General features: G+C 42.3%; 1 protein-coding gene across 7 annotated transcripts in view; it reads left to right on the top strand.

Moving 5' to 3' along the window:
* The window catches only part of LOC122553883 (coiled-coil domain-containing protein 9-like), a 284,191-nt gene that overhangs the window by 153,915 nt on the left and 107,911 nt on the right, over positions 1-22,365 (top strand). For all 7 annotated transcript variants that reach the window (XM_043698346.1, XM_043698344.1, XM_043698343.1 and 4 more), the window contains one exon: positions 15,245-15,429. In XM_043698346.1, the coding sequence (XP_043554281.1) occupies positions 15,245-15,429 (185 nt within the window). The remainder of the gene's footprint in view (positions 1-15,244; positions 15,430-22,365) is intronic.

Here is a 22,365-nt window from a genome sequence, read left to right as displayed (position 1 = left end):
ACCTCTCCGCCCCCACCCCAGTCTGACCTTTCACCCTCACCTTGACCTCTTTCCACCTACCACATTTCCGATGCCCCTCCCCCAAGTCCCTCCTCCCTACCTTTTATCCTAGCCTGCTGGACAAACTTTCCCCATTCCTGAAGAAGGGCTTATGCCCGAAACGTCGATTCTCCTGTTCCCTGGATGCTGCCTGACCTGCTGCGCTTTTCCAGCAACACATTTCCAGCTAGTTTCAATTTTGGGAGATCTGTCTTGTTAATTTGTCCTAAATTATGAAGTATCTTCAATATAGCTGTGGAGTCAGGTCTATTGGTAAGTGTCAGTATCTGTGGGCAGTGAATTTGCCTTTTCAATGTACTGTGTTCTGTTTAGGCTGATGGTCACGCGCATGACCTTTGTCTGTAGGTAGGGTTACAATGTTTCTGTCTTTTCTGAGTCCTTCCAGGGCTTTCCTTTCCTATGTTTTGAGGGTCTTCCGTTCCTCCTTCCTGCTTAGTGTTGGTGCAACCGTCTGTCTGACGGTCTACGAGGTTTTGTTTGTGAGTCTGTTGTCTTTCAGGATTGATTCTAAGAAATCCTTTTTGTTCGATTGTCTGGAGTTGTACTTCATCCCTCTTACTAGGACGGCTTTTCCATGTCTGTTAGTAGTCAGTTTGATAAGTGTTTAATCCAAGCCTCTGAATTGTATGTTTTGTTCTTTTGTGTAAGCTTGTCTAGATTTTCCTGTGGGGATATTATTTTCATTTTCTTTGCAGTTGTTTGATGCCGTTGGCTCATTCAAGTGTGTCCATCTATTCATGACCTATCATGTTGGTGTATAAAGTTGTTTGGTGCAAAATATCCGGACTGTATTTGTGGAGTAATTTGTGGACATCGTTAATCATTTCTCGCAACATTCTGAGGCCGTTCTGTTCCACTATTCTTTTGGGTGTGGGGTGTTAAGCGATGGTTTGTATTTGAGACATTTTCATAGTACCTGTTTCTTGAGGCATTCATGTAGAAAGTACAGTTATTCGCGGGTGGCGCTCAGTCGCATGGTGTTGGTTTCCCATCTTTGGACTAGTGTTTAGCACATTGCGCCATTGGATGTTTGCGATTTTTAAGAAGGTTTGTAGTTCAGATTGTAAGTTTGCTCACTGCGCTGGAACATTTGTTTACAGACATTTCATCACCATGCGAGGTAATATCATCAGTTAGCCTCCGGTGAAGCGCTGGTGTTATGTCCCGCTTCCTATTTATATGCCTTGGTCTCTTAAGGCGGGTGATCTCATTTCCGGTTCTTTATCTCAGAGGTTGGTAAATGGGGTCCACATTGATGTGTTTGTTGATGGAGTTCTGGTTTGAATGCCAGGCCTTGAGGAATTCCCGTGCGTGTCTCTGTTTTGCCTGTCCTAGGACAGATGTGTTGTCCCAGTCGAAGTGGCGTCCTTGTTTGTAAGGACACTAGTGATAGTGGGTCATGTCTTTTGGTGATTAGTTGGTGTTCATGTATCCTGGTGGCAAGATTTCTGCTTGCCTGTCCGATGTAGTCTTTGTTACAGTTCTTGGAGGGTATTTTGTATAGGACATTCGTTTTGCTGGTTGTTGGTATAGAAGGACACCACTTCAACTGGGACAACACATCCATCCTAAGACAGGCTAAACAGAGACACGCATGGGAATTCCTAGAGGCTTGGCAAGGAAAGGCTGATAGGTATAGGGAATGCTGGATGACTAAAGAAATTGAAGGTTTGGTTAAGAAAAAGAAGGAAGCATATGTCAGGTATAGATAGGATAGATCGAGTCAATCCTTAGAACAGTATAAAGGAAGTAGGAGTATACTTAAGAGAGAAATCAGGAGGGCAAAAAGGGGGTATGAGATAGCTTTGGCAAATAGAATTAAGGAGAATCCAAAGGGTTTTCACAAATATATTTAGGACAAAAGGGTAACTAGGGAGAGAATAGGGCCCCTCAAAGATCAGCAAGGCAGCCTTTGTGTGGAGTCGCAGAAAATGGGGGAGATACTAATGAGTACTTTGCATCAGTATTCACTGTGGAAAAGGATATGGAAGATATAGCCTATAGAGAAATAGATGGTACCATCTTGCAAAATGTCCAGATTACAGAGGAGGAAGTGCTGGATGTCTTGAAATGGGTAAAGGTGGATAAATCCCCAGAACCTGATCAGGTGTACCCTAGAACTATGTGGGAAGCTAGAAAAGTGATTGCTGGGCCTCTTGCTGAGATATTTGTATCATCAATAGTCACAGGTGAGGTGCCGGAAGACTGGAAGTTGGCAAATATGGTGCCACTATTTAAGAAGGGTGGTAAGGACAAGCCAGGGAATTATAAACCAGTGAGCCTGACGTCAGTGGTGGGCAAGTTGTTGGAGGGAATCCTGAGGGACAGGATGTACATATATTTGGAAAGACTGATTAGGGATAGTCAACATGGCTGTGTGTGTGGGAAATCATGTCTCACAAACTTGATTGAGTTTTTTGAAGAAGTAACAAAGAAGATTGGTGAGGGCAGAGCAGTAGATGTGATCTATATGGACTTCAGTAAGGCGTTCGACAAGGTTCCCCATGGGAGACTGATTAGCAAGGTTAGATCTCATGGATTACAGGGGGAACTAGCCATTTGGATACAGAACTGGCTCAACGGTAGAAGACAGAGGGTGGTGGGGGAGGGTTGTTTTTTAGACTGGAGGCCTGTGACCAGTGGAGTGCCACAAGGATCGGTGCTGGGTCCTCTACTTTTTGTCATTTACATAAATGATTTGGATGCGAGCATAAGAGGTACAGTTAGTAAGTTTGCAGATGACACCAAAATTGAAGGTGTAGTGGACAGCGAAGAGGGTTACCTCAGATTACAACAGGATCTGGACCAGATGGGCCAATGGGCTGAGAAGTGGCAGATGGAGTTTAATACAGATAAATGTGAGGTGCTGCATTTTGGGAAAGCAAATCTTAGCAGGACTTATACACTTAATGGTAAGGTCCTAGGGAGTGCAGGTTCATAGCTCCTTGAAAGTGGAGTCGCAGGTAGATAGGATAGTGACGAAGGCGTTTGGTATGTTTTCCTTTTTTAGTCAGAGTATTGAGTACAGAAGTTGGGAGGTCATGTTGCAGCTGTACAGAACATTGGTTAGGCCACTATTGGAATATTGTGTGCAATTCTGGTCTCCTTCCTATCAGAAAGATGTTGTGAAACTTGAAAGGGTTCAGAAAAGATTTATAAGGATGTTGCTAGAATTGGAGGATTTGAACTATAGGGAGAGGCTGAACGGGCTGGGGCTGTTTTCCCTGGAGCGTCGGAGGCTGAGGGGTAACCTTATCGAGGTTCACAAAATTAGGAGGGGCATGGATAGGGTAAATAGGCAAATTCTTTTCCCTGGGGTTGGGGAGTCCAAAACTAGAAGTCATAGGTTTAGGGTGAGAGGGGAAAGATATAAAAGAGACCTAAGGGGCAACTTTTTCACGCAGAGGGTGGTACCAGTATGGAATGAGCTGCCAGAGGAAGTGGTGGAGGCTGGTACAATTGCAACATTTAAGAGGCATTTGGATGGGTATATGAATAGGAAGGGTTTGGAGGGATATGGACCGGTTGCTGACAGGTGGGACTAGATTGGGTTGGGATATTTGGTCGGCATGGACGGGTTGGACCGAAGGGTCTGTTTCCATGCTGTATGTCTCTATGACTCTATTCAAACCAGAATTCCATCAATAAACACATCAATTTGGGTCCCATTTATCAACTTCTGAGAAAAATAACCTGAAATGACATCACCCACCTTAAGAGACGAAGTCACATAAATAGAAAGCAGGACATAACACCAGTGCTTCATTTGTAGGCTCACTGATGATGTTACCTAGCATGATGAAGAAACATCTGAAAATTAATCTTCCAGCTCAGTGAATGAACCTCAACCTGAGCTATAAAATCTTCTCAAACATCATTCTAAAAGGTCTTCCCTTTACTCTTAAGAGTAAAGTCTCTCCTACCAATGGAAACATCTTCCCAATATCTACTCTGTACAGTCCATTCAGTGTTCTGTATGTTTCAATTAGATTCCCCCTCTCATCCTTCTAAACTCCATCGAGTATAGACCCAGAGTCCTCAAATGTTCCTCATATGTTAAGCTTTTCATTCCTGGGACCATTTTTGTGAACCTCCTCTGAACACGCTCCAGGACCAGTATTTCCTTCCTGAAATAAGGGTCCCAAAACTGCACACAATACTTCAAATGTGGTCAGACCAGAGGCTTATAGAGCCTCAGAAGTACGCGCCTGCTTTTATATTCAAGTCCTCTCAAAATAAATGCCATCATCGCATTTGCCTTCCTAACTACTGGCTCAATCTGTAAGTTTAACGTAAGGATCCTGGACTAGAACTCCCAAGTATCTTTGCACTTCAGACTTCTGAATTTTCTCCCCATTCAGAAAATAGTCCATGCCTCTGTTCTTCCTATTAAAGTGCATGACTCTACATTTTGCCTTGTACTCCATCTACCGCTTCTTTGCCCACACTCCTAACCTGTCCAAATCATTCTACAGCCTTCCCACTTCCTCAATGCTACTTGTCCCTCTACCTATCATCTGTAAGCTTAACCAGAATACTCTCAGTTTCTTTATTCAAGCTCGTTAATGTATCAAGTGAAAAGTTGTGGTCCCAACACTGACCCTAGTGGAACACCACTTGCCACTGGCTGCCATTCTGAGAAGGACCCTTTTATCTCCACTCTCTCTTTCTGCCAGATTGGTCTAACCTGCTCATTACTTCCTCAAAGAATTCTAGCAGATTTGTCAGGCATGACTTCCCCTTGATGAAACTATGCTAACTTCGCCCTATTTTACTATATACTTCCAAGTATTCAGAAATCTCATCCTTCACAATGGATTCCAGGATTTTACCCACGACCATTGTCTGGTTCACAACACAGTGTGTGGGCTGTTCTGTCGACTTTCATCATCTGCTGGAAAATGTTGAGATGTTCTTTAGCAATTGCACATGCTTTTGGGACATTTCTTAGAATGTTGACACTCAATCTAAGGAGGGGAATTCCAACCTGTGCCAAAATTAACTTAAGGAAGCCCGTAATATAATTCTTTATAGTTTGGGTGAAGATTTGTAGCTCGGGTGCTCGTTGTTGTGGTTCTGTTCGTCGAGCTGGAGATTTTTGTTGCAAACGTTTCGTCCCCTGTCTAGGTGACATCCTCAGTGCTTGGGAGCCTCCTGTGAAGCGCTTCTGTAGTGTTTCCTCCGGCATTTATAGTGGCCTGTCCCTGCCGCTTCCGGTTGTCAGTTTCAGCTGTCCGCTGTAGTGGCCGGTTTATTGGGTCCAGGTTGATGTGTTTGTTGATGGAGTTTGTGGATGAGTGCCATGTTTCTAGGAATTCCCTGGCTGTTCTTTGTTTAGCTTGCCCTATAATGGTAGTGTTGTCCCAGTCGAATTCATGTTGCTTGTCGTCTGCGTGTGTGGCTACTAGACCCAGAGTCCAGGGTCCTTGCATGGGATTTGGTACACTAAACACTATATAGGACTGCACAAAACATTATATAGGACAAACAGGAAGACAGCTAACGATCCGCATCCATGAGCATCAACTAGCCACGAAACGCCACGACCAGCTATCCTTAGTAGCCACACACGCAGACGACAAGCAACATGAATTCGACTGGGATAACCCTACCATTATAGGGCAAGCCAAACAAAGAACAGCCAGGGAATTCCTAGAAGCATGGCACTCATCCACAAACTCCATCAACAAACACATCGACCTGGACCCAATATACTGGCCACTACAGCGGACAGCTGAAACTGACAACCGGAAGCGGCAGGGACAGGCCACTATAAATGCCGGAGGAAACACCACAGAAGCGCTTCACAGGAGGCTCCCAAGCACTGAGGATGTCACCTAGACAGGGGACGAAACGTTTGCAACACAAATCTCCAGCTCGGCGAACAGAACCACAGCAATAATTCTTTATATCCTACTTTGAAGGGACTGAATGAAATCGACTCATCACAACTGTCTTTAGAGCTGAGGTAGTTAGATTCTTGGCCAACAAGGGAGTGCAAGGTTATGAGTTGAGGCCACAGTCAGAATGAGTGTATCTTGTTGAATTGGAACAGGCTTGAAGGACAAAAGGTTGCCGACTCCCTCCCCCATCCGAATCCTGGCAATACTGAAGAAAATTGGTCTAAGTCATGGTCTTTAGGGTCTGATGGTATCTCTCCAAATCACTTGGGGACTGTGGCTGTGACTTGGGCTGCTTCACCTCTGCATTACACATGACCTTCTGACATGAAACACCAAGTCTTTTGGCAGCCCTCAGCTAATGAAAAATTAGACTGTAATGGCACCTTTTACTGCAATTTATTTCAGTAACACAGCTTCTACAAATTAATTGGTCAAATTCAAAATGGCCAGGAGATATCTTTGGACCTGACTTAGGCTGAGGCAAGAATCCAACCCAATCATCACGATTACATGCTAAATGGTGAATCAAGTGCAGCTATTGGGGCTGGACCACAAAGGCTGTGGCTTCCCAACCCTTTGATTTATGATATGCCTTACAAAAGTCAACTACACCTTTATGTAACTTCAGCCAATTAATGTTTGTTGTGGATTTTAGCTATTTGAGCATTTCATATGGAAACACTATTGGATTTTACTAATGCAACAGACTTGTTTTTCCACTTACAACACTCAACCTTCTCAGTCCTTTATTATGACAAAAATAACATGTTTGTTCTCTTGAACCAAACTTATCCTTTCTTTTTTACTCAGCTGAGGAGTGTCTGTATGTAAATCCTTGCCATCTTTATCAATTACTCTTTATCATCAAACTTCTTATATGTCAATTTTCTCTGGAACCTTCCAAATTAGGGCCTATCATTAATATGTTTATGAGTCCAATTCATAAGCATTTGTTACTTCTTTATTTTATAAGTTCATGTTCATCCAGGTGGGACTTGTTAATTCCTCCAAGGTGCTATTTTTGAATTGTTCTCTCAGAACACTTTCCCAAAGGTCTCAAAGGTCTTGTACAACCTTCATTGCTCTATACCACGTTTCCAATGCTACTACTTTATTTCTGGTAAGTTCCATACAAGACTGGTCCTGTTCTTTTTATGGTATTCAGGACCTTGTTCCTGCCCTGATATTTGATAAGCTCATGGCTGATCTTTTTGTGGTCATAACTTCACTTTTCTACTTACTCTTCCTCCTTTCCCCATAACCCTTGACCCCTTTGTTAATCAAAAATCTGTCTGAGTCAGTTTTGAATATATTCAATGAAGCAGCAACTACCAGGGAAGAAAATTTCAAGCTCTAAGAGGATAAATTCTTACTTGCCTCCACCTTAAAAGGGACGCTCCTTATTTTAACACAGTGTGCCTGGTTTGAGATTTCCTCATGTGAAGTACTGTCCTCTCAGCGTCTTCTCTGTCAAGTCACCTCAGGATTTTGTTTCAGTAAGATTACCTCTCATTCTTTTAAACTCCAGTAAGTGTGGGCTGAACCTGCTCAAATGGTGGGCGGCATGGTGGCACAGTGGTTAGCACTGCTGCCTCACAGCGCCAGAGACCCGGGTTCAATTCCCGATTCAGGCGACTGACTGTATGGAGTTTGCACATTCTCCCCGTGTCTGCGTGGGTTTCCTCCGGGTGCTCCGGTTTCCTCCCACAGTCCAAAGGTCAGGTGAATTGGCCATGCTAAATTGCCCGTAGTGTTAGGTAATAGGGGTATGGGTGGGTTGCGCTTTGGCGGGTCGGTGTGGACTTGTTGGGCCGAAGGGCCTTAATCCCACTGTAAGTAATCTAATCTAATCTAAATATTCCTTATAAGATAACCATTTCATCGCAGGAATCAACCTGATGAACCTTCGGTGAAGAGCTTCCAATGCAAGCATATCTAACCATGAATAAGAAGTCCAGAGTAGTCTATAGTAGTCTTTTATGGTCTCACAATGCCCAATACAGTTGTTGCAAGACTTCCCTGCTTTTATCTTCCATCCTCCTTGATTTTAATGTCTGTTTTTCTTTCTCTTGCTCGTTTTATACTTCGTTTATCCTAATTAGTTTTTGCTCGGTTCTTAAACTTTCCCATTCTTCTAGCCTACATCTTGCATTGTACATCTTCTCTTTCAGCATAATACTAACCTTACCATCTTTAGTTAGCCAGAGATAGTGTACCCTTCTGGTAGAGTATTTCTTCCTGAATGACAGGTATGTTTGCTAAGTGTTATACAAGGTCTCCTACTGATTCTCAATTGTCATGCATTTTTACCAATTCCGCTCAGAAACACTGTATAATTGCAGGAGTATAAAAGAGTGGTATATTTTCAATGTAAAAGTATAATGCGACTTAGAGTCGTAGAGTCATACGGCATGGAAACAGAACCTTCAGTTCAACTCATCCATGCTGACCAGACATCGCAATCTGACCCAGACCCATTGGCCAGCTTTTGGCTCAAATCCTTCTAAACCCTTTCTATTCATATATTGATCTAGATGCCTTCTAAATGTTGTAATTGTACCAGCCTCCACCACTTTCTCTGGTAGCTCATTCCATACCTGCACCACTCTCTGCATGAAAGCATTACCCTTCAGATCCCTTTTAAATCTTTCCCCTCTCACCTTAAACTGCTTGTCTTCTAGGTTTGGACTCCACCACCCTAGGAAAAAGACCTTGCCTATTCACCCTATACATGCCCCTCATGATTTTATAAACCTCCGTGAGGTCACTCCTCAGCCTTCAACACTTTAGGAGAAAAATGCCCCAGCCTATTCGGCTTCTCCCTTTAGCTCAATCCCTCCAGTCCTAGCAACATCCTTGTAAATCTTTCTCTTCACCCTTTCAAGGTTAACAACATCCTTCCTATAGAAGGGTGTCCAGAATTGAAAGCAGTGTTCCTTAGAGGTGAACTTGCAGGCATTAGTGTTCCATTGTATCAGTTTCACTTGTTCCTTTGGGTGGTGAATTTGGAAGGTGTTGTCGAAGGAAACTTGGCAAGGTTGCAGCAATGCATTGCTGCTACTGTGCACTGTTGGATGACAAAGGTGGTGGCATTTTTCTCGATCAAGTCCTACCCTATCCTGAATGACATTGATTCTCTTGGGCATTGTTGGAGATGCAATCCTCCAGGAAAATGTATTCCATCACACTCGTGACTTGTGTCATGTAGTAAATGAACATGCTTTAGAGAGTCAAAAAGCAACATATTCCCCACAACTTTCCCATTTTCTGAGCTGTTATGTCAACTTCATTCATGTAGTTGTTCCAGTTACGTTTCTGTTCAATGATGTCTGCAGAATGTTGATGTGTTTAGTAATGCTAATGTCACTGTAACAATGAGCTGAACTATAGGCAGTGATCAATGAACATCCTCATTTGTAGTTTCTGTTAGAAATGTGCTAAGAATGACAACTCTAGCCCAAATTCTCTAGCTAGCTGGAACCTGTTTGTTTCCTGTGCTCTTCTCATCTTGTTCAGGTCCTGCCTCCGTCCTGTCCCTCTAAGTTATGCAGAGTGTCGGCATTTGAGCTGGTGAGCTTGTCTTCTTGCTTTTCCATTAGGATAGATTGTATTTCCTGGCTATCTGAAAGGAATTGGGACAAGGATATGAGGAAACAGAGAAAATAAGTCTGCACAATTTGAAGCTGCCAGTCAGTACCATCTCCTCCATGAAGATTAGAACAGGTAAATGTGCATTTCCCCTTCCGATTAGTTTCTGCGACCTCTGTTTGCAAAAGAGCAGGAGATTGTGGGCAGTGACTGTCATGCACTCTGTTTGAGAAATACCTGCAATATCAAATAGATGGCAGGGTGCAAGCTATGGAATGTAGATTTGTGACTTGTGAAGTATGCAACAGTAAGGAGAAGCCTAGGTATGTTGTATAAGAGGCTTGATTGATAGAAGTTATTGGTAGGTGAGTGTTTGTAGTGTGTGGATTTAGTAATGAGGCTACTGGTGCATTTAGTAGGATATGACATTTGAAGTTCACTGACTTTGATCACTAGTGAGATTAAACTTCTCCTTTACTGCATCTGTGTTGTTGTCATTTATACTTTTGACAATAAACTGGACAGCTCTTTCTTTGTCGATGCCTACTGAGCAAGAACCTGGTGATCCTCCCATGCTGCTCAACATTACAAGGCATCATCCCTCCATTCATTGTGACTGTGCTCTCCAGTCTGGAAAGCATGTGATCTCTACCTCCAAAGGTCAACCATCCTTTACTCTTTTCCAGGTGAAATTCAGTTTCAGAATAACTCTGAAACCCTATTCCTGCGGTGTGGTAGTAGTACAGATTAATAATATTGGACTTTCTGCTGATGTTGTCAGTAAATATGGGGAATGCTGGCTCCATACAGCAGCTCTAATAATAAGTAACGTGAATTTAGTGTATTATTTGCATTATACTGTGAGTTGTATTTAAGGTCCAGAGCTGTTGGTAATTGTAAATATCTCATTTGTTATTCTGAATATAGCTGCTTAAATGGGTGAAAAAATATAATGGGACCTGGCAAGCAGTTTCACAAGGATGGTTACAAAAGAGTCTAAAATAAATGAAGTGTGTAATAGAGAAGTAAGAAGAAGATATTAGCAAGGAATTTGGCGATAGAGAATTGAAACTTCAGGTTTGTCAGAACAAGATTTTTAACTTTGAGTTATTCAAAGAAGCAGAATGGAAAGTGGGATTAGATCAGAGAGTAGGTCCAAATCAAATTAACTGTTTCAATTATGTAATTATTTTGATTTCACATGCTAATTGTTACGACACAGCGATGAACCCCTCTGTTAATTAAACTAAACACCAAGAAAAGCTCACCTCACCTCGCAATCTGTTAAAATATGAGTGACAGAGAATTCCCAAATTCCACTATTTAAAGAAAATATCAATTTATTCTCGAAGAGTGAACATTAAACAACAACTATTCACAACTCTAAGCCTCCCGTTCTCTTAACTGCTTATTACCTGCCTCCAACTCTATAACAATGTATTGTTCCAATAAAACATTTATTAAAATTACATCAACTTAATTTCAAAGCCATACAGTGGCTGTCGTCTTCGGTGTCTGTCTTCCAGCTGAAGATCTCCCTACTTTTTACTGTGAAGATGTTCCATACAAAAAGGTATCTTTGAGAGAGAATGTTTCAATGTCTTGGGTGTCTCTCTCTCTCTCGATGGTAGGTGTTCTGACTGATTTTCAAAATTCCTGCCTTTTTTTAATATCCAAAACATCAGTTCATCTCATTGCTTCAATGTTGTAAAACAATAAATTCAAACTCGACTGAATTTTAGTATCCTGGGCATAATTTAAATTGATTGGTTAAATTTCAATTGTTGTCAAAACAGCAACTAACTCAGGTATCTATTTCACAGGGGAAAGTGAGGACTGCAGATGCTGGAGGTCAGAGCTGAAAATGTGTTGCTGGAAAAGCGCAGCAGGTCAGGCAGCATCCAAGGAGCAGGAGAATCGACGTTTCGGGCATGAGCCCATCTTCAGGAATGAGTCATTCCTGAAGAAGGGCTCATGCCCGAAACGTCGATTCTCCTGCTCCTTGGATGCTGCCTGACCTGCTGCGCTTTTCCAGCAACACATTTTCAGTATCTATTTCATAGCCAGATATTACATATTTTCAATTTTCCAGTAAACTCTGAGACTGCTATGTAGTTATATGACAGGTGCTTGTAAGCTCTCAGTACAGAACAGCATTTACTCTCTCTGAAAGATACAGTACACTCCTTCACCTTCATAACATAATAAATATCTTCTTGTGAAAATCAAAACTAATGCCCGTTAGTGCAGTACAGAGGAACCTCGATTATCTGGCATTCGATTATCTGAATATCGGATTACCTGGCAAGAAGGCAATGTCCTGATGCGCGACTAAACAATGTTATTTGACATTGGATTATCCAGAATTCAATCAACCGAACGAAATACTGCCCAACCGTGTCCTACGGATAATCGAGGTTCCTCTGTAAATGAAATACAGTGCCACCCTAACCCCTACCCATTGCATATTGCAACATTGACTGCATGGGATTCCCATATCATTCTTTGGTCTTTTCAGAAAGCACCAACACTGCCTCAAAATGTTGTGGAGGTGGGCCGTTGAATATTTTTAAGGCAGAGGAACATATGTTCTTGTTAGGCAAAGGTTTTCAGCAAGAATATTATCAGGCAAGAATTTTGTAGATAGATGGGAATGTGGAATTCAAAACATAAACCATGATCATATTGCATAATGATGCAGGCTGTAGGGGCAGAAAGGCCTCTTTCTGCTCTTAATCTGTATATTTGTCTAACACGTCAGATTCATTCTCAAGATTTATGATTACAAAACTGCAGAAATTTCAGAGAATAGCGCGTCAGAAATTTTGTCTCAAAATTAAAAGCAGTCAATAATTTTCAGTGCAGACTAAGCATATTGTTTTGCAGAATGACCTTGTGCACAGTCCTGGTTGAGGTAGTGAAAATCCTGGAATTGGGAATCACAGAATTAATCCTCAATTCTGTCTGCCACAACTTCTAACACATCAAACTGTTTTGATGACAGATGACTGAGATGTTAACTGTTTCTAATATTGAGGTAAACGAGATGTGAATAGTACTGCACAGTTCTGTCCATTGTCTGGTTGAGTTTAGTGCCTGATAGCAATAAAATTGGATACTGCCCATTATCTGTCTATGCTGCTAAAACAGTGAACCATCTGACTGTCTTTGAACAAAGCTCTTTCCTTGGGTTAGCCAATTAACAGAACTTTGTCAACTTGTCCCACTCAGTGGATTTCTATTCATTACCATTCAGCACTTTTCAAATTAGTGTAGTCCATGATTTAATCTGATAGTTGCAGTGTTATGGTCCTAGTAGATCAGTAATCTAGGGTTGAGAGATCAGATTCCTCTGTGACAGTTTGGGAAGTTGTATTTGTCGGGTTTGAAAGTGGCCAAATTGTTTTCAAAACCAAGCTGGTTCATAAGTGAAAGTTGTGGAAGGAAACCTGACATCATTATCCAGTCTAATTTACATATTGCTCCAGTCCATAATTGACTTTTAATGTTCTCATGATGATTAGGCTTGTTTCCAGAAAAGTCATGCTGCTGAGTACTTTGAGCTGAAGAATTTCAAAAGTAGATTTTAAATGCTATATTATTCTCAATCCAAAATACTCCAAAATCTAAGCTGTCTTTTCAGTGAATTTGTCATTATTAGATTAGATTAGATTAGATTACTTACAGTGTGGAAATAGGCCCTTCGGCCCAACAAGGTTGTCACACCGACCCGCCGAAGCGTAACCCACCCATTCCCCTACATTTACCACTTTACCTGACACTACGGGCAATTTAGCGTGGCCAATTCACCTGACCTGCACATCTTTGGACTGTGGGAGGAAACCGGAGCACCCGGAGGAAACCCACGCAGACACGGGGAGAATGTGCAAACTCCACACAGTCAGTCGCCTGAGTCGGAAATTGAACCCGGGTCTCTGGCGCTGTGAGGCAGCAGTGCTAACCACTGTGCCACCGTGCCACCCACATGCATCTCCATTTGTCATCTTTGATTTTATAAGGAGACAATTAAACCTGCTCTCAGCTCGTAACTGCCAAACAGTAAATATGTGAATAGAAAAACTGAGCACTGCAGATTTATGGTAATGACTGGCTCAAACTCTGCCTCAGAAGGTGAAAAAAAGTCTACTTTATCTGCTGTCCTGAAGTGTAATGTAAGTGCAAGGCTGAAATATTAACATTGCATGATTTGTTGCTTGCATGCTATTCGCTGGGTGATGTATTATGTCTTTGTATGGAGCAATAAGGTGAGTTGATGGACAGATGACTTTAAGGCCATATATATGAACACGTAACCCATAAAATGCATGCATGTTAAGTGAATTTTTGATTTTCTGTTAAATATCTGATATGGTAAAATTTCTGAATTTCAAGGTTTTGCCGACTTCAAGTGATGTAGTATGTCAAAACACACGTCTCATCTTGTATGTTAATTAATTGGCTAAATTATGGATAAGAAAATGGTACAAAATTAAAATATCGTTAAAAGCCTTTGTTTTATTCCTTATAAAATTGAGGCAATATCATGTATTTGAACTTTAAATATTCAGGCTTGAATAAATTATATCCTGAACAATGTTATCCAGTCTAGGCAAATTGGTCAAAACTGACCAGTGACTGTAAGTAATTTGAGCACAGGGATTTCACAGTTGAAGCTGACATTTTCTCTCGTCTCAATATCCTCTCATTCAGAATCTCCAACAGACTTTCTCATGCACCCTCTCAAATTTGCATAAACACATACCTGTCCATACATACATGTGCAAGTTAATGGTGATTGAATGCAAACCTTATTTATCAATTAATTACTTTTGAAGTGTGGTTGCTGTTGTAATTATATAGGCCAAATGCAGTGCTGTGTTACTGTCATAAGGATTAGTTAAAACTTGGTGCAAACTGAGATTGAAAAAAATCTTTGTGTCTTCCACACTGTCATTACCGGTTTGTTATCTAAGCCAGTAAAAAGGAGTTACCATGACTGTGTGTAATTCTTTGACTAGATGTTTTAAAAAGAGGTTTTGAAGCATTAATTTCTTTTCTTTCATACAAGAGCTGGCGAATGCACAGAATCCCAAAATATTTTGACTTTATTTTGCTACACAGTTTGTATCTCTTTATAGACTATGTTAATGTTAATATGATAGGTTTTCTATACGTTTTACTGGTAAAATCATAATGGATCAGTCAAGGACATTATGTAACCAAGAAAAATTCTTACCATCTATGAATTCTCCTCATTACTCATGCCTGACATCCTGGGGCATCTGCTGTGATTTTGTGATTTAATCATGGTTCATCGCAGTTTGATTCAAGTTTGATTCCCCAATCCAGTGACTTTTAGTGATGGCAAGAATTAGATGGGAACAGAAAAGAAATAAACAAACAATTAGTTTCAAATACCATTTTAGTGATTATTGAAAACTTGCCAATTAGAGCAAACATTGTAGAGTATTTCCCTATTTTTTGAACAGACACGGAATTAATTTTCAGTGTACCTCTTTTAAGCATCACCTTTATAATTGGCTCATATAGTTCTGCTAAATGGTTAGTGTCATTTGCCTACAATAGGCTTTTGTCTGTGATCGCCTTTGATAGTGTAAATGCTGGGAACTGTTTTGGTTCTGAAATGTTAGCATTTCAAATGTTAACATTGTAATATTTGTTATTTGCTTCAGGAAGGTGGACTGCCAGCTCAGAAAGGCACGGTGGACATGACTTTATTGATGACTGGCCGGGAGAGAGCAGAGTATGTCCGCTGGAAGAAGGAACGGGAGCAGATAGATCAAGAGAGGCTAGCACGTCACAAAAACTCCAAAGGAGAATGGAAAAGAGCATGGGATGCAAACAAAACTGAAGACATGTAGGTTTTTCTTTATTACATTAAATATTCAAGATATTTACCAGCCTTTTGTTCCTTAAGAAGAAATCATTTCTCGAGTAAATCAGCTTTGTTGAAATAATTTGTTGGTCACTGCTAATAATTTTAAGTTTTAAATTTTACTTTGTGAACTCCAAACTCAGTGCACAAGATTATGGGATGGCTGGAGCCAAATGAAAACTCAAGGGGCTTAAATTGGTTAGCCCCTGAAACCTGGTGTGGGGTGAACTTGGCTCTGGTCTGTTCAATGAAGGTGTCAGATCACATCTTTGTTGTCTGTTCATCATCTTGATCATTGCATGCAATCATTGTTCACTTGTGTAGGTCATAAGTATTAATAAGTGTCTGGTAATGCTTAAAGCTGATCTGCAGTAGTGAAAAAGGAGTTACCTTGCAGCTAATGCTGGTGCTGGCTGATTTAGGGAAGGATGGTTGATCATGGGAGTGTGCGTGCACCCAGGTTTTCAAATGCAGAGATTTAGCGGAGGAAGTGGAATGAAAGAGAAATTACTTTGACCTCAGGGGAAGTGAGTTGCAGGGTGGCGTCCAATTCTCATGATGTGCATGGACTTGGATAATCGTAGAGGACATGCTCCCAGGCTTCGGATGCAGTGCCAGAAGAAGCTTTGTGATCTCAGATCTGTGGTTCAGGTCAAAGAATGCATTTTCAAATGCCATATCTTGCTGATTGTAGTGACACCCTCAGCCACTGTTTAAATCACCAAATCCTGATTACCCACCTACCAACAATCTCCATTCATCCAAACTGAGTCCTAACATGCATATGCTTTATTTTGTTATCACCCAATTTGCATTGCTGGTAGTCTCACACACAGATTGTCAAACTCCAGCATATAGTCAAATGGGTTGCATCACATTTAGATTAGATTAGATTACAGATTAGATTAGATTACAGTGTGGAAACAGGCCCTTTGGCCCAAAAAGTCCACACCGACCCGCCGAAGCGAAACCCACCCATACCCCTACATTTACCCCTTACCTAACACTACAGGCAATTTAGCATGGCCAATTCACCTGACCCTGCACATCTTTGGACTGTGGGAGGAAACCGGAGCACCCGGAGGAAACCCACGTAGACACGGGGAGAATGTGCAAACTCCACACAGACAGTCGCCCGAGGGGGGAATTGAACCCGGGTCTCAGGCGCTGTGAGGCAGCAGTGCTAACCACTTCAACTGTTGCACTTCAACAGTTACAGTCACTTACTGTTGCACTTCAACACGAGAAGGTTACTGAATGCAGCAGCAAGTCTGAAAAGTGGGAGAGGTATACCTGCATGTCTCCATGAGGAGAATGAGTGTAACCATATTCTGTAGTTGCAGTTATAGATTGACCTATGAAGCTTTGAAAAATTCATAGAATTCCTACAGTGTGGAAACAGGCCCTTCAGACCAACAAGACCACACCAACCCTCCAAAAAGCAAGCCACCCAGACTCATTCCCCTACACCATTATCCTATATTTACCCCTAACTAATGCACCTAACCTATATATCCCTGAATGCTATCGGCAACTTTAGACTGTGGGGGAAACCGGAGAACCCGGTGGAAATACAGGGGGGAGAATGTGCAAACTCCATACAGACAGTCTTCCGAGGTTGGAATCGAACCCGTGTCCCTGGCTCTGTGAGGCAGCGGTGCTAACCACTGTTAAGAGTGTGGTGCTGGAAAAGCACAGCAGGTCAGGTAGCATCTGAAGAGCAAGAGAATCGACATTTTGGGCAAAACCCCTTCATCAGGAATGAGGCTTGTGAGCCGAGAGGGTAGAGAGATAAATTGGGGGGGGGGATAGATAGCTGAGAGTGCGATAGGTAGGTGGAGGTGGAGGTATTGGTAATAGGTCGGAGAGGAGGGTGGAGCGGATAGGTGGTTGGAAGGTTGGAACTGGGATAAGGTAGGGAGAGGGCAAATGAGGAAACTGGTGAAATCCATGGCATAAATTCCCCTCTTAATCTGATGCCCTCTAATCCTCGATTTCCCAACCCTGGAAAAAAGACTGACTGCATTTACCCTATCCAGACCCTTGAGTCCTGGCAACATCCTTGTAAATTTCTTCTGTATTCTTTCCAGTTTAATAACATCCTTCCTATAGCAAGATGAGCAAAACTCAGCACAATACCCCAAGTGCAGCCTCACCAATGTCTTATACAACTGGAACATATCTTGTCAACTTCTATATTCACTGCCCTGAGTGATGAAGGCCAGTGTGCCAAAAGCCTTCTTCACTGCCCTGTCTACCTGTGACTCCACTTTCAGACAACCAAACACCTGAAATCCAAGGTCCCTCTGTTCTACCACAATCCTTCGGGCCCTACAATTCACCATAAAATGTTATACTTATCAATATTAAACTCCATTTGCCATTTCTCGGCCCACTTTACCAAGATCCTGCCGCATTTTCTGATAACGTTCCACATTGTCTACAATACTGCCTACTTTAGTGTCACTTGCAAACTTACTAATCATGCCTTGTACATTCTCATCCAAATTATTGATATAGATAACAAATTAATGGGCCCAGCACTGACCCCTGAGGCACTCCACTAGTCACAGGCCTCCAGTCCGACAAGCATCCTTCCACTATTACCCTCTGCTTCCTACCATCAAGCCAATTTCTAGCTCCCCCTGGATTCCATGTAATTTATCCTTCCAGAGCAACCTCTCATGTGGAACCTTACCAAAGGCCGTATAGAAATCCATATAGACTGCGTCTGCCGCCCTGCCCTCGTCATCCTTCTTGATCACTTCATCAAAGACCTCTAACAAATATGTGAGGCATGATCTCCCACGCACAAAGCCATGCTGATTACTCCAAATCAAACCCTGTCTTTCCAAATGCATGTATATCTTAACTCTCAGAATCTTCTCAATAACATATCTACCACAGACTTACTGGTATATAGTTCCCAGACTATTCTTTCCAGCCCTTCTTGAATAAGGGCACAACATTCCCTACCCTCCAGTCCTCTGTAATCTCACCAATGGCTAACAATAATGTAAAAATATCAACTAGGGCCTCCGCAATTTCTTCTCTGGCCCCTAGCAGAGTTCTTGGGATATATCTGGTCAGGATCAGGAGATTTATCCAGCTTCATATATTCTAATACATCGAACACCAGCTCTACTACGATATGGGCTGTCCACAAGACATGACCACTATTTTCCCCCAATTCCCAAGCCTTCATGCCTTTCTCCACAGTAAACTTCTGCTGTTCTACACATACATATCCACTTTAGTCCTTGAGGGGTCCTATTCGCTCTCTAGTTAATTTTCTTTTAATATATTTAAAGAACCTCTTTGGAGTCACCTTAACCTTCTCACGCCACTTTTCGCTCTCCTGATTTCCTTCTTCAGTAAACTCATGTATCCCCTATATATCTCTAGGGATTCCCTTGATCTGTACCTAAGCTATACTTCCTTTTTTCTGGTCAAAGCCTCAATATCTCTAGTCATCCAGGATTCACTATTCTTGTCAATCTTGCCTTTCACCCTCTCAGGAAATATCGATCTTGAACTTCAGCTATCTCACTTTGAAAGGCCTCCCATTTGTCACAGGTTCCTTTGCCTGGAAACAAACTACTCCAAGCTCCTATTTAATTCTATCAAAATTCATCTTGCCGCAATTTAAAATTTGAACCTGTTGATCAGTTTTGTCCCTTTCCATAACTATTTTAAAATTAATATAACTATGGTCACTGGTCGCAAAGTGCTCCCCCATTGTCATGTCTCCTGCCCTGCACTATTTCCCAAGAGTAGGTCAAGGATCACTATGTGCTGCTTGAGCAAACTTTTTCCTGAATGCACTTAACATGAGGATAAAGGAAGCACACATAAGGTCTAGGTTACTGAAAACAGACAAAGTTTTGGAAGAATATTGGGAAAGTAGGACCAATCTGGAACGAGGAATTAAGAAGGCTAAAAGGGGTCATGAAATATCTTTAGCAAACAGAGTTAAGGAAAATCCCAAAGCCTTTTATTCGTATGTAAGGAGGAAGAGGGTAACTAGAGAAAAGGTTGAAAAATGTGTTGCTGGAAAAGCGCAGCAGGTCAGGCAGGATCCAAGGAGCAGGAGAATCGACGTTTTGGGCATAAGCCCTTCTTCAGCTCATTCCAAAGAAGGGCTTATGCCCGAAACGTCGATTCTCCTGCTCCTTGGATGCTGCCTGACCTGCTGCGCTTTTCCAGCAACACATTTTTCACTTCTGACCTCCAGCATCTGCAGTCCTCACTTTCTCCTAGAGAAAGGGTTGGACCACTCAAGGACAAAGAAGGAAAGTTATGTGTGGAGTCGGAGATTCTTAATGAGTACTTTGCATCAGTATTCACGGAGAAGAGGGACATAACAGATGTTGAAGTTAGGGATAGATGTTTGATTACTCTAGGTTTATGGGCGGTATAGAGGCGGTTAGCACTGCTGCCTCACAGCGGCAGAGACCTGGGTTCAAATCCCGCCTCAGGCAACTGTCTGTGTGGAGTTTGCACATTCTCCCCGTGTCCGCGTAGGTTTCCTCGGGTGATGTGGTTTCCTCCCACAGTCCAAAGATGTGCAGGTCAGTGAATTGGCCATGCTAAATTGCCCATAGTGTTAGGTGAAGGGGTAAATGTAGGGGAATGGGTCTGGGTGGGTTGCTCTTCGGAGGGTCAGTGAGGACTTGCTGGGCCGAAGGGCCTGTTTCTACACTGTAAGTAATCTAATCTAAAAGAAAGTGGACATAAGCAAGGAGGAAGTGTTGGGTATTCTAAAAGACATTAAGGTAGACAAGTCCCCAGGTCCAGATGGGATCTATCCCAGGTTACTGAGGGAAGCGAGAGAGGAAATAGCTGGGGATTAACAGATATCTTTGCAGCATCCTTGAACAAGGGTGGGGTCCTAGAGGATTGGAGAATTGCTAATGTTATCTCATTGTTTAAGAGGGTAGCAGGGATAATCCAGGTAATTATGGACTGGTAAGCCTGACATCAGTGGTAGGGAAGCTGCTGGAGAAGATACTGAGGGATAGGATCGATTTACATTTGGAAGAAAATGGTCTTATCAGTGATAGTCACTTTGGTTTTGTGCAGGGAAGATCATGTCTTGCAAACTTAATAGAATTCTTTGGATACAGAACTGGCTCAAAAGTAGAAGACAGGGTGCTGGTGGAGGGTTTTTTTTCGGACTGGAAGCCTGTGACCAGTGGAGTGCTACAAGGATTGGTGCTGGGTCCTCTGCTTTTAGTCATTTATATAAATGATTTGGATGTGAGCATAAGAGGCACTGTTAGTAAGTTTGCAGATGATACCAAAATTGGAGGTGTAGTGGACAGCAAAGAAGGTTACCTCAGGTTACAATGAGATATTGATCAGAAGGGCCAATAGACTGAGAAGTGGCAGATGGAGTTTAATTCAGATAAATGCGAGGTGCTGTATTTTGGGAAAGCAAATCTTTGCAGGACTTATACACTTAATGGTAAGGTTCTAGAGAGTGCTGCTGAACAAAGAGACCTTGGAGTACAGATTCATAGCTCCTTGAAAGTGGAGTTGCAGGTAGATAGGATAGTGAAGAAGGCGTTTAGTATACTTTCCTTTATTGGTCAGAGTATTGAGTACAGGAGTTGGGAGGTCATGTTGCAGCTGTGCAGGACATTGGTTAGGCCACTTTTGGAACATTGCATGCACTTCTGGTCTCCTTCCTATCAGAAAGATGTTGTTAAACTTGAAAGGGTTGAGAAAAGATTTACAAGGATGTTGCCAAGGTGGAGGATTTCAGTTGAATAGGCTGAGGCTGTTTTTCCTGGAGCTTCAGAGGCTGAGGGATGACCTTATAGAGGTTTACAAAATTATGAGGAGCATGGATAGGATAAATAGACGAAGTCTTTTCCCTGGGGTCGGGGAGTCCAGAACTAGAGGGCATAGGTCAGGGTGAGAGGGGAAAGATATGAAACAGACCTAAGGGGTATCTTTTTCACGCAGAGGGTGGTACATGTATGGAATGAGCTGCAAGAGGAAGTGGTGGAGGCTGGTACAATTGCAACATTTAGGAGGCATTTGGATGGCTATATGAATAGGAAGTGTTTGGAGGGATATCGGCCGGGTGCTGGCAGGTGGGACTAGATTGGGTTGGGATACATGGTCAGCATGGACGGGTTGGACCAAAGGGTCTGTTTCCATGCTGTACATCTCTGACACAATGACTCTATGACTCTAAGTGGCAAAGTTGATTGGTGAGGGAAGGGCTGTAGATGTCATATATATGGACTTCAGTTAAGTGTTTGATAAGGTTCCCCAAGGCAGGCTGATGGAGAAAGTGAAGTTGCATGGGGTCCAGGATGTACTAGCTAGATGGATAGAGAACTGGCTGGGCAGCAGGAGACAGGGAATAGTAGTGGAAGGGAGTTTCCCAAATTGGGCAACTGTGGCCAGTGGTGTTCCACAAGGTTCTTTGTTGGGGGCCACTGTTGTTTGTGACATACATAAATGATAAGTGGTCTGCTTAGCAAGTTTGCAGATGACACTAAGATTGGTGGAGTAGCAGATAGTGAAGGGGATTGTCAGAATACAGCTGAATATAGATAGATTGGAGAGTTGGGCAGAGAAATGACAGATGGAATTCAATCCAGGCAAATGCAAGGTGATGTATTTTGGAAGATCCGATTCAAGAGCTAAAATTGATGTACAGAGAGATCTGGGTATTCAGGTCCATTGTACCCAGAAGTCATGTTACAAATGTATAGGGAAAAAGTGAGGACTGCAGATGCTGGAGATCAGAGCTGAAAAATGTGTTGCTGGAAAAGCGCAGTAGGTCAGGCAGCATCCAAGGAGCAGGAGAGTCGACTTCTCGGGATTCCTGAAGAAGGGCTTATGCCCCAAAAGTCAATTCTCCTGCTCCTTGGATGCTGCCTGACCTACTCGCTTTTCCAA

Source organism: Chiloscyllium plagiosum, chromosome 10 (assembly GCF_004010195.1).
Source record: "Chiloscyllium plagiosum isolate BGI_BamShark_2017 chromosome 10, ASM401019v2, whole genome shotgun sequence".
Lineage (NCBI taxonomy): Eukaryota > Metazoa > Chordata > Chondrichthyes > Orectolobiformes > Hemiscylliidae > Chiloscyllium > Chiloscyllium plagiosum.
This window is presented reverse-complemented; position numbering and strand designations above follow the sequence as displayed.